The 12,506-nt window shown below is 33.8% G+C and overlaps 1 protein-coding gene across 1 annotated transcript; it reads left to right on the top strand.

Moving 5' to 3' along the window:
• Nucleotides 1-552: 552 nt before the first annotated feature.
• LOC130797200 (glucose-6-phosphate 1-dehydrogenase 6, cytoplasmic-like) lies at nt 553-11,319 on the top strand. Its single transcript, XM_057659695.1, has 16 exons — nt 553-768; nt 1,403-1,586; nt 1,697-1,782; nt 2,064-2,130; nt 2,225-2,411; nt 2,797-2,954; nt 3,027-3,095; nt 3,496-3,554; nt 3,775-3,811; nt 4,120-4,191; nt 4,968-5,115; nt 5,308-5,403; nt 7,209-7,279; nt 10,097-10,212; nt 10,841-10,886; nt 10,985-11,319. The coding sequence occupies exons 2-16, from the start codon at nt 1,410-1,412 to the stop codon at nt 11,150-11,152; spliced, it is 1,557 nt and encodes a 518-aa protein (XP_057515678.1). The 5' UTR covers nt 553-768; nt 1,403-1,409; the 3' UTR covers nt 11,153-11,319.
• The last annotated feature ends 1,187 nt before the right edge of the window (nt 11,320-12,506 follow it).

Raw genomic sequence — 12,506 nt, 5'->3', positions numbered from 1 at the left:
CCATGTTGAACATGTTTAGAACCTCCCCTGAAAATCAACAAAAACAAATAAAAGTGATCATAATGTATTTCTATTTTATGAAAAGTAGGAGAAATATGTGAATAAAATGAAAATAAAAAATAATGTATAATATGTATTAAAAAAACAATAAATAAAAATAAAAATGTAGCAAATTATATAAAATTGAGCTAATCCGAGAGTAATGGTCTCATGATAAATACTCCCTTAAATGTGTGAAAATTAGAAAAAGATTATGGCAAAAAAAAAAAGAAATAAATGGAAATAGAATTAGTACTATTGTCATTAATGATTTTCATTCGGATAACAGAATTGATTTCGGGTTAAGTGTTTTAAATCAGTTCAAAATTAAATCTTTTTATCTAACTTGATATTTACATAATTGTAAATCCAAAAGTCTAATCAAATCGAATTTGATTATAAGGTTGAATATATATCTGATCGTTGAATTTATTCAACAACTTGAATACATAGTCAAAATACTAATTAAAAATAAAAAATATTAAAAAAATATCTGAATGGAATTCAATCAAGAGTCAAAATTGTCCACCATTATAATCACCTATCAACCCACAATTGACGACCCACCTACTTTCTTAACTTAAACCTCTCTCATTTTATAATCAATTTAAATTCAATTATTTATGAATTGATCCCAGTTTTGTTGGTGCCTTGTTTTGTTGTAGGTGCACCTGCAATCATCCCACAATCTCATACCCACTTCTTTGTTTCTCAATCTTCTTCACTTTGGTAACATTTCTTATTATGATCTTCAGTTTTCAATTTTATACTTTATTCATCTGATTCAGTTCATCTTCTACATGACGTTGCTGCTGGATATTCTTTTTAATTTTTTACTGTTTTTTGATACATCATTTCCTATATTTACTGCATTTTTTTTTTGGGTGGAATTTGTATGGATGCTTCATGCTTATTGTTATTGATCCTATAATCTAAACTTGCATGATATTTATGGCTGTCATTCTTTGATTCATTTTTTTTCAATTAAAATGGAATGATCGGGTTTCATTGTGGATTTTTCTCGTCACACCTGGGTGATTGAGTTGTTAATTTGAAGGTAATCCATGAAACTAATCCATGAAACTAATCATGGAACTAGGGATTGTAGAATTTTCTTATTTCATGAAATGCAAACAACATCATGATTTTTAAGATGATACCCAGTTGGCCATTTTCATTTCTCGAAATCAAAATGTATTTAAGTTTCATGGCCTGGCTGGTAGAACAATCCATGGACTTATGAGTTTATTGGCCTTCTTTTTGCGTCATACAATGGCTGGATTCAGTGAGAACTTTTTCCTGGTGTCATGTGAGTGATCTGCTCGCAAGCCCGATTATTCATTGTTATTTTTGGTTTTTCCAGTTAAATTATGGCTTCAGGGGAGTGGCATATGGAGAAAAGATCTAGTATTAGAAATGAATCTTTTGACCGAGTAGACTCTGAGGGTTCTTTAGAGTGTGGGTGTCTTTCTATAATTGTCCTTGGTGCTTCTGGGGATCTCGCCAAGAAAAAGACTTTTCCTGCTCTATACAACCTCTACCATCAGGTAACATATCAGATGGAATATTCACTTCACATTAATGTTGTTTCTAGTATAATGTGTCTGATTGAATGTATCCCAGAATGATATTTTCAAATTGGTGATGGTATGTACAGGGATTTCTTCCTCCAAGTGAGGTCCGGATATTTGGTTATGCTAGATCCAAGATGACAGATGATGATTTGAAAGATCGGATTCGTGGGTGAGATATATACATATCCTATTTTCTCTCTTTTAAATGTGGTTTTTATTGGGTTTAGGATGATATTTAATAATTTATCCAGTTGCATTATATGATTGAGCTTTTGTGTTTAATACTCTACTTTCTAGGATGATATTCTGCATATCATTTTGTTTTTTATCCACTCCAAGTAGAATAAGCTGTAGTCCCCTCATGCCCTTCCCATATCATCTTAGTCTATAGAAAATGTTGTGGATAGTTCTACTGTTATTTGGTTAATTGGGCTTTGTTCGTGAATGCAGATATCTGGTTCCCTCCAAGAATGCAACACCGGAGCTGTTAGAAGATGTTTCCACATTTTTGCGCTTAGTTAATATCTCTTCTTGATTTTTTTTCCTGTATTTAATTTCGAAATCCAGGCTTAGGGAAAAGGTTTATAATTTCGATTTTCCTCATTTTGCAGATTAAATATGTCAGTGGTTCTTATGATGCAGAGGAGGGCTTTCAGTTGTTGGATGAAGAGATAACCAAGTATGAACGTGAGCAGAACACTCATGAAGGAGTGTCTAGAAGATTGTTTTATCTTGCATTACCTCCTTCCGTATATCCATCTGTCTGCAGGATGATACGGCTTCACTGTATGAATAAATGTATGTTCTTTTAATTCTTGACATGGTGTTTGTGACTATAAAATTGACTGATGGAAGCCTTAGTTTTGTTGGAAACTTATTATATAACTTTTGTTTAGATCCCTAAAAAAGCCAGGAAAGAGCATATTTTTTTTCTGATACTGTCATTAAGAAATCTGTATTTTACATAGCCTAGGTGGAATCCCAGGTAGGGGTCACGTAATGCATGGCATTGTGGTAATGAAAGGAGAAGATATAATAATTTCTAGTTTTTGAATCGTAACTGAGTGAAACTGGCTTAACTTACGGCGCATGCAAATTCAATTGAGGATCAATATCGTGTTTTTGATGATGGTTAAATTTCTTTGGAGCGCTGATTTGTCTCACATTCAATATTATGTTGCAGCTAAAACTGGTGGATGGACACGTATTGTTGTTGAAAAGCCTTTCGGAAGAGACTTGCAGTCGGCAGAACAGCTAAGCTCACAGATTGGAGAGTTATTTGATGAGTCACAGATCTATCGTATTGATCATTATTTAGGGAAAGAGTTAGTTCAGAATCTGGTAATATTTCAAGTACTCTAATCATGTTTTTAATTTTGTACTTTCGGATACTGATGTCTTGCTAATTAACAGCTAGTAATGCGATTTGCAAATCGCTTTTTTGTTCCTCTTTGGAATCGAGATAACATTGATAATGTACAGGTAAGTCTTCTCAAATTCATATCCAGGAAACCTTTTTCATTTCCATGAATATGATTTCTTTAAGGTTGTGTTTGAAAACAAGTAATTCATTTCAAATTGTAGATTTTAGTTATGAAATCATAAAGGAGGAATTTGAGAATGACAATGTTTGGGAAGTCATTCTCAAATTCTAAACTTTTGTACTTTTAAAACAATTTGTGGATTGATTCAAATCCAAAATTGAATCTTATTGATTTGCCAATTAGTTTTTGAGGATGACAAGGTTTGTAAACACAAAAATATCATTGTAATGTTATGTAGATACCTTTATTTTGATCAAATATACATGCATATGTTCATATTAAAACAATTGTTTCTATACTTGAGTACGATCATCATAGGTTTTGCTTCTTTCTCACAGATTGTCTTCAGGGAGGATTTTGGAACCGAGGGTCGAGGTGGATACTTCGATCAGTATGGGTATGCTATCATTTTTTTTTTGGTTCTGAAAATTTGGAAGAAAAAATTATCATTTCTTTTCTACTTTATAGTAAATACTACGAGCTTTTCCACCACATTATGTGAACTGTGCATATAATTATGGTTATCTTAGATTAACTATTCGACGCTATTTCTATCCTAATCCCTGATAGATACTATTTTGTTCAGTCACTAAATTTGAGTTTATATATACTTGCAGAATAATTCGTGACATTATTCAAAACCACCTCTTGCAGGTAATAATATGTATAGATTTCTATTACATTCATTTTCTATCCCCCTTGGTCCCCAAATTCTTGGTGTTATATGATCAGTCATCATCAATCTCTCAATCAAAAATCCTGGATGTACATTTCCAGAATATGTTCGTACGCATTCAATAACGCGAGATACTGCTCTTGAACGTGTTCACTTTTGTTCCCCTCTTCCCATTCCCGGTTATGTTTATTTATATTTTCTCACAGAAAGGTTGGTTTCCATGCTTAGTGGTCTAGCGGCTTCTGTTCAATTCTTGTGAGATAAATTAATTTTTTTTGTCTTTCAGGTTCTTTGTTTGGTTGCCATGGAGAAGCCAGTGTCACTTAAGCCAGAGCATATTCGTGATGAAAAAGTGAAGGTGTATATTTATACTCCCTTATCAACTTGTTATATTTTCTGTTACATGACTTGTGTTTGTGTGGTGGTTAGCCCTTACTTCTAGTCATTATTTGGTCATTTTCTCAAATTATCTTATTCCATGTAGTATCATAAATACCTTCTCCCACACAAGTAATTAATATATCAATGAAATATTACAACTTCTTACAATGAAAGAAATTGTTTTCTTTTCAATCCCAAAGGCCTTTTATATTTTTTTTGCGAACACTAATTCAACACTATGAAGGTAGGCCTTTATGATGTGGTTTTTATCTTCTATCCTTGATGTAATACTGTAATTTTTAATACTATGTATTGAAGGCATTAACATAGAAGTACTTATTATGAATACATTATCACCAAAGATATTAAAAGTGCGAGTACTAGTACGGTGTCTGCGTTTTCATTTTTATTTTTACTTATTGTGATCACTATGTTGGCATGGTTCTTACAATTTTTTTTGTAATCATTTTGTAAGAAAATTTCACGGGTCGTCTTTTATTAGTGACTTTATTTTGCAAGACTTCTAAGTTAGTTCCATTTTGTGATGGCATACAAACTACAAACTCCTATTTTCTTTTAATAAAATTCCTATCCTATGTTTGATGACCATGTATGATTTTAATTTCTATGTTGGAAAGTAAATGTGGAGGTATGGATTCTATCTGAGTGTACATTTAAAAATAACAGCTTGCCAATAACTTTATAATCTGTATTCAACTTTTCCCCTGGTCAATTGCTTCTTGTTTTTCTAAGGTTCTACAAGCAGTTGATCAAATCAACGACGAAGAGGTTGTTCTTGGGCAATATGAAGGCTACAAAGATGATCCAACTGTTCCAAACAATTCAAACACACCGACTTTTGCAACTGTGATTTTGCGGATAAACAATGAAAGATGGGAAGGTATGATTTAACTATTGTCTCTGGGCTTTATTTTTCTGAAAAAATATTGTTGTTTGTTGGGTGTTGACCGGTTGAATATGTTGTTCAAATAGACCATATAAAATATAGATTTGCTATATTATCAGCTGATATGGGATTTCGGGCCAAAGCTCATTCTTATCATTCTTCTGTAAACAACGCAATGTATTGCAGGTGTTCCATTTATACTTAAGGCCGGGAAAGCATTGAATTCAAGAAAGGCAGAGATCCGTATCCAGTTCAAGGAGGTCCCTGGTGATATATTCAGATGTATAGTGTCTTTTTGGCTATTGTCGTTATTTTAATTTTTCCTGTTCATATGATTATATTTTCATGCATTAATGGTAAGGGGCTACAAGTTGTAGCCTTGTTTGGATGACTCTTGAGCTTGTCAGAACATTTGATGTATTGGTGCCTGGCAGATATGAGTGTGGAGAACTGGCGTCTGGCTTATAATGATTATGATACCAGTATCTCTTGAATAGATTGGTGAGTTAGGTGATAGTTTTAGTGAGGGAACCCACAAGGCCATAATCGATGTAAATTTCTTCATTTGTAGTGTCATGTGATGTGACTCATTGAGCATGGTCACAAGCTTCTATTGTGGAAACAAAATGGCAGGAGTGTGCAATGACCTGATATTTGAATTTATGAAAGGGTAAAATAGTAATTTTCATATTAGGGAAGACTTGGGGAAAAAGTTACTAGTTTATTATAAATAAGGGGAATTAGAGACCCATAATCATCAAGAAATTAGTAAACACATTGTGGGTGAGTTTAATACTCAATGGGGAGATCTCAAGCGTCTCGAATGGCTTGAATCTATCTTTCGTTACTTTGTAATCGTTCTTTAATCATCAATTTGATAGTATAATTTCTGTTTTGTCATTTTATCATTTCAATTCTATTTTACTGTCTTATTCCAAATTATCAGTTCATAGCAGAGTGGTGATTGACCTATTAAACCCTTCATAGAGCTATATTTAATTGAACCAGATCAAGCATGAATACATCGAGTTAAAAAAAGTTGGAAGTAATGGGATGTCAGCATCAATGCTTTCCCGCATAAAGTACCTCATATTTGACTTTTAAATGGACTAGGACATAATTTGTGTGGTTAGATGTGGCTGCAGATAATTGTTTATTTTCGCTTAAATTTTAATTCTGATGTTCATTATGAAGAATCCATCTGTTACCGTGTTCATGTCACTTTAACATAAGCACTTGAGTCCAACTTAGGTTAAGCATGGCTATGTTCTTTCCTTTGTCTAGTTATATTTAGGGGGCGAGAGAGGGGATGTCTCCTAAAAACCATTTAGGTTCACATTAGAATTATGTTATGTAGTCACACTCCTTTTTTATTTTCGTCAATTTTATCCATTTCTCATTTGTGTAAAGATTATGAGTCAAAATTGGATTGCTTGGGAACAGTGCCGTTCCTGGCATTGTATGGGCCCTAGGTAAACTGAAAGATGTAGGCCCTCTCTATGAAGGGTCGATTCTGAATTTAAACGGGTGATTGGAAAAAGATGGACCCTATATATTATAATTAGCAATAAAAATGTAGACGTATCATATAATCCTTAAATGATAAAAGAACTACTCATAAATTGCAAATTTTTAAGCGTGTACTTCCATTTATTAGCATTTTCTAATTTAGGGCCCTTTCTAACTTTGGGCCCTAGGCAAATGCCTACCTTGCCTATGGTCAGGAACGGCCCTGCTTGGGAAACAAGTACAAAATTGTATGGGAGAGCAATTTAATTCAAAGTAAGAATTCTAATCATTATAGGAATCTATTAGGAGGGGGAAAGGAAAACCCCTTTTGTTCTTTTCAGTGTGCCCCACTTATCATTTTAGTTCCTTGTGAGATTGCTCTATTACGATTTTGTGAAAATGTTGACCACTTGATTTTCTGCATATTTCTTTGCCATGCAGATACATACTTTGTCATTGAGATAACTAATAAGATGTTATGTTTTGCTGTCTGTTTCTTTCATTGGAAAATGAAATGGCATCACCATTATGGTTTCTCTTGCAATATTTATAATTAATAATGTTTGCTATTTTGACAGGTAAAAAGCAAGGAAGAAATGAATTTGTGATGCGGCTACAGCCTTCGGAGGCTCTTTACATGAAACTTACGGTAGGCGAATTAAAATGATCAGTCATTTATGTATACTGTTTAAAACTTGTTAATTTCTCTCTACTTCAGAACTCACACTAAATCATTATCATTCTCTCTGCATCACACTATATATTATTAGTTCTCTCTACTTCGTTTACTCCTTTTTTGTGAATATGTAGCCCTCATATAGAATGTATTCTATTCCGACAAAACTCCTTGCTCGTTTCATTTGGATTGCAAAAATATGGTGCATAAATTATGATTTATATGGTTCTTAATTACTCAAAATTGTGTGATCTGAAAAAATAGTGGAAATAGTTAAGGACTCTAGTCTGTGTATTAGAGTACAAACCAAATCATTCATATTCGTTTATTTTCAAAATTTATTGTTCATGAAAAACCCATTTTCATTGAATAAGGCTCCTTTCAATGTAGCTTATTTAAAGTGACCCTGTACTTGTTAACCCTTATTTGAAAATCCGTGGACTTTTTCGAATGACCTTATTATCCCTTATTTACAAGTTATTTTTGTTTTTACTAAAATAAGTGAAACTGTGGTATAATGACCTTATTGTCCCTTATTTGAATATGTTTTAATATTAGACTTTATTTTAACTTGTTGGACCTTTTCTAAACTTCTTGAAACTTATTTTCTTCTACTGACCTTTCTTGCTCTGAACTTATTCAAACTAATTTTCCTTAATATAATTCACACCAAACTAACACTAAATTAGTTTTATTCTTTGAAACTAATTATTTACTGACTCTGAATTCTTTCACTATTTAGAATTGGTTTTCAATCAATAGAAAAGTGAAGAGAATGTGGAGATCCTTGTCCATTGTCATGTAGAAAACTAAATTCAAAATGTAGTAGAGGTTAATCAATAACCGATATTAGTCACCTAAATTTTCAGCTTGGGTTGGTTCAATGTTGATTTACGAGTACGCTCTTTTACGTCTGAATTATAATAATAGTAGCAATTGAAAAATGACTAGTTAGTAAGACTTAACTCAACTCTAGCGTACCCGAGTACTTAACTGGTGTTACTCAAAGAAAGAACTTCACAGAACCTTGCGAAGAGAGAACTAGAATTTTCTGTTGACTAAGCTATGAACTGTTAAGGTTTGGCTTTGAATGTAATTAAATTCAATCATTGCACATAAAACCTTTTAATTTAGTCACTTTCTCAATGTTGAGAAGTTGAAAAACCTTAACATGTCCTGAAACTGAAGATTTCTATGGATGCATATTCTTTTTGTATACTAAGTGTTGATTAAGATTTAAAATGAGAAGATCTTGTATTAGTGACATGTGCAGAATTCATTAATCAAAAGGGTTGGATTACTTTTGGTTTTTGAGATCTGATCTGCATTGAACCTTTCCTTTTAGGAGCTCACAGTAGTTAAGCTTAAAGAGTCACATCATATCAGCATGAAAGAGTACTTGTGATCTAATAATATACAGACATTTGCAGATAAACAATTTATGAAAGAAATATCATTTCATTCTACCTTTAAATTTATGTTTTCCTTTGTTTTTTCTGTTCTGAAAGCTTACCTTATATTTCACTTAAACAATATGTATATTTGGATAGAAGGAAATAGAGGCAAAAGAAGTGGAGAGAAATCGAGGGATTGCATTTCCTTCATTTGGATATCAATAGGGAAATGGAGGAAATGGAGGGAAGGGAATAGTTGGAGAAACTCCACATTTTATACGAAACAAATCTTTCCAAAAGTGGAAAGATTTTGGAGGAAAACACACCCATCTTCCCTTCCCTTCTAAAATTGTTATCCAAACAAAGTGTTAATGTTTGAAAACCAATAAAATAATACTAATATACACCATCAACAAACAAACTAGCATCATTGTATGTTAAGTAATCCCACCATCCAAAATTAAATCCCAGCACCTTCTTTTCCTTCCATTCAAAATTAGTTTCAATATTTCTATCATTTGCATGGACACACCAATTGTATAATAGTCCCTTGGAGCTACCTCATTCCCCACCTTACTTGCACATTCTTTATATAAGGTAACTATATAACCATATCGCGACCTATCATTTAAACGTTGTGCCTTTCCAAAAAAACTATAATTAGTATGGGAATCAAGGGAATTTTAGGGACACACTTTAGGCAATTCAATAAAATAAGAAATAATTGATATGTATCTTTGTACTAGTAATGTCAGTGGTGATGTGAATCGGGTGAAGTGGTAGTGAGTATCACTCCTCTCCTACTTGATAACATCCTAAAATTTTCATACCCACCACCTAACCTATGGCAGGTAATATTCCAAAATCTACACATAAACTAGGCTACGAGTCTTAATTTATGTACTATAATCATTCACTTTGGTTCTACGATGTTGATCAACACTCGCGAGCATGATTTTGTAAGGTTGCTTATGGACTTTTAGAAATGTTAAGATTTGATCTTAACTCGCAGCATCAAAGGACTAATAATAACTGTCAGAAAATTTTGCTCAAATCGTAGAAATGCTCCCTAAGAGATTTTAAACAAACAATTCAATAGAAATGGGAAGGGGAAGGGGAATTTTCTTTCAACAAAAGCTATTTGTTTGTACTTTGTACATCGATAGACATCATATGTATCTGCTCATGAGTATTAACCAGGAAAGAGTAAACGTCCAAGTCTTCCTCTTACAAGATCAATTCACTTGGTATAAATTCTTTATTTTCCATAACTCACTGAGGTGAATTAACATTAAAAGAAATCCTTCTGGCTGTCCTTATTCTGGATGGATATGTTAATGTTCCTATTTAAAAAGCTCATTTTCACACGAGTAACAAATTTTAATCCTTTTGACAGGTGAAACAGCCAGGACTGGAAATGTCAACTGTTCAAAGTGAACTGGATTTGTCATATAGGCAACGATATCAGGGAGTTGTTATTCCTGAGGCCTACGAACGCTTGATTCTTGACACGTAAGTAATTGTGGAGTGTTAAATGTAGTACTTCATAGTGTACACTAACTTTCCAGCACATGAGACCAACATTTGGTATCCTCTTTTCTACTAATTAAAAGAGATTGAAGTGAAAACTGGAAGCACACTCCTCGCCTCACCTCCCTTCCCCCTTCGCCTTACCTTTTTTGATAATTGGTAGGAAACACACGGTTAGGTTCTGGTGGAATAAGCTCCCTAAACTACAGACTAATCCAAAAGTTGGATGCGAAAACTCTAGATTCCACGTACTTGAGTATATACTCCCTCTATCCCTTTGATTTTACCCCATTGTTTTCAAAATGGTCCGACACCCCTATATATGTGGGTCAAAATCAAGGAGGTGTAGGGAGCACTGTCACATGATTCACATTCTCCTTGCGAATTACGAATCAAAAAACAAATTTTTGGGCTATTTTAGAGTCATTTTAAGCGAATCGTATATTTAAATAGCGAATTAACTGGAAAATTATGTTACAGTGGTAGGGAGTACTTGTTAATATTGTCTGGTAAATAGTACTACATCTTTCAAGTTGAAGTGTTGATGTGTTTGATCAATACATATTGTTCTTTTATGCATTAATGATTATCTTCGTACTTTCTTCCACAGAGTTAGAGGCGATCAACAGCATTTCGTCCGCAGAGATGAGCTTAAGGTAACAAAACCTTGAATTTACATTTATGTTCCTTGATAGTCTATAATTATTAGAAGTTTGCATCACAAGCATCCAAACTAAAGGGTATTATCGTTCAGGCTGCATGGGAGATTTTCACTCCTCTTCTACACAGAATTGATGACGGACATCTGAAATCCATTCCATATAAGCCTGGAACTCGAGGCCCAGCTGAGGCGGATACGCTACTTGAAAAGGCTGGTTATGTTCAAACTCATGGTTATATCTGGGTTCCTCCCACTTTATAGGAATGCGATGATGGATTGCTGGTAAAGCTACAAAATTGCTATGATTAGAATGTGTTTGTTATACTGTATCGGTGCCAGATATCTTAATGGATTCTTGTACACTTGTTTATTGTGTATTCACGCTTACGCTCCTACATAATAAAATTACTTTGAGCCCAACTCTCAAATATGCTTTTTTGAATTTAGTTATATGTGTGATAGTTATATGTGCAAGATCTAATCACTTGTACAGGTTGTTTTTGTTTTCATATATGTTTTGTTTTCCAATTCTCAATATATCGAGGAAATTCATCTGGCAACCAATTTCAACTGATGTGTTCGAGTCATATTCCTAAGCAAAGTTCTTCTCATCCTGTGTGCCCACACCAACACCCACAATTTTATCAGGTATGATCACCACTTAACAATTTGCAAATTTATCAAGAAAAGTTTTTAAGGGATTTTATGATGCTCTCTGTTTTTTTCTTTTTTTTCTTTTTTTTTTTTTTGATTGATTATGGATTATTGGATTTGGTATATGCACCATCTAAGGAATAAATTTCTGCAAACTTGGTGTCTTAAGATGCAGCATGAAGAGAACTACATTAGTGATTTCAAGAGACACTCCGATGGATATGATGTTGAATGGTCCTTTGAGACACCTCCTGCCTCAAACACACAAACAAACAAGAACAATTCCACACAAAAGAACACACACACAGCTTTGAGTGCTGGTAACTCCTTTCTCTTATTTCTTATTAAAATTCTGGACAACCTATAATGAATACAAGATGGGCTTATATAGATAAAACACCAATGCCACCTAAGCCTAAAACATACAGGCCAAAGCCACCTAAGCTTATATATCTAAAATTTGAACATACAAAACATTATTACATCAAACACACATATCAGGTATCTACTAACCTGTCAACCCACCCCTCTTTCTCCTCCTTCGATAAGTCTTAAAAGCAGTGGGTAACGTAGGTGTTACAATACTCCCGGCCAAATTAAGCACCTTGTCCTCAAGGTGAGCATCTGGAAAGGTGGCAAGGAACCTTTTGGCATCCTCCCATGTAGCTTCTGTTTCATCCCGACCTTCCCATAACACCAATACTTCACGAGGATTGGAAGGCAATTGTCGCACCTGTAAAATATCTATTGGTTGGAGTTTCAACTCTAATTCTGCTGTCAATGGAGGGCTGGCTGCTGTAGAGTGAGTGTCCCCTTCGGCTCTTTTGAGTTGTGAGACAAGAAAAATCGGATGCAATAGACAATCCTTAGGTAGCTCGAAACGGTATGCTACTCTTCTCACCTTGTGGGTGATTTTAAACGACCCATAAAACCTTGGCCCAAGCTTTTCATTAAGTCAACT

The sequence above is a fragment of the Amaranthus tricolor genome, chromosome 12, assembly GCF_026212465.1.
Source record: "Amaranthus tricolor cultivar Red isolate AtriRed21 chromosome 12, ASM2621246v1, whole genome shotgun sequence".
In the NCBI taxonomy this organism is placed as follows: domain Eukaryota; kingdom Viridiplantae; phylum Streptophyta; class Magnoliopsida; order Caryophyllales; family Amaranthaceae; genus Amaranthus; species Amaranthus tricolor.
Note: the sequence above shows the minus strand (reverse complement) of the source record. Positions and strands in the feature narration are given on the sequence as shown.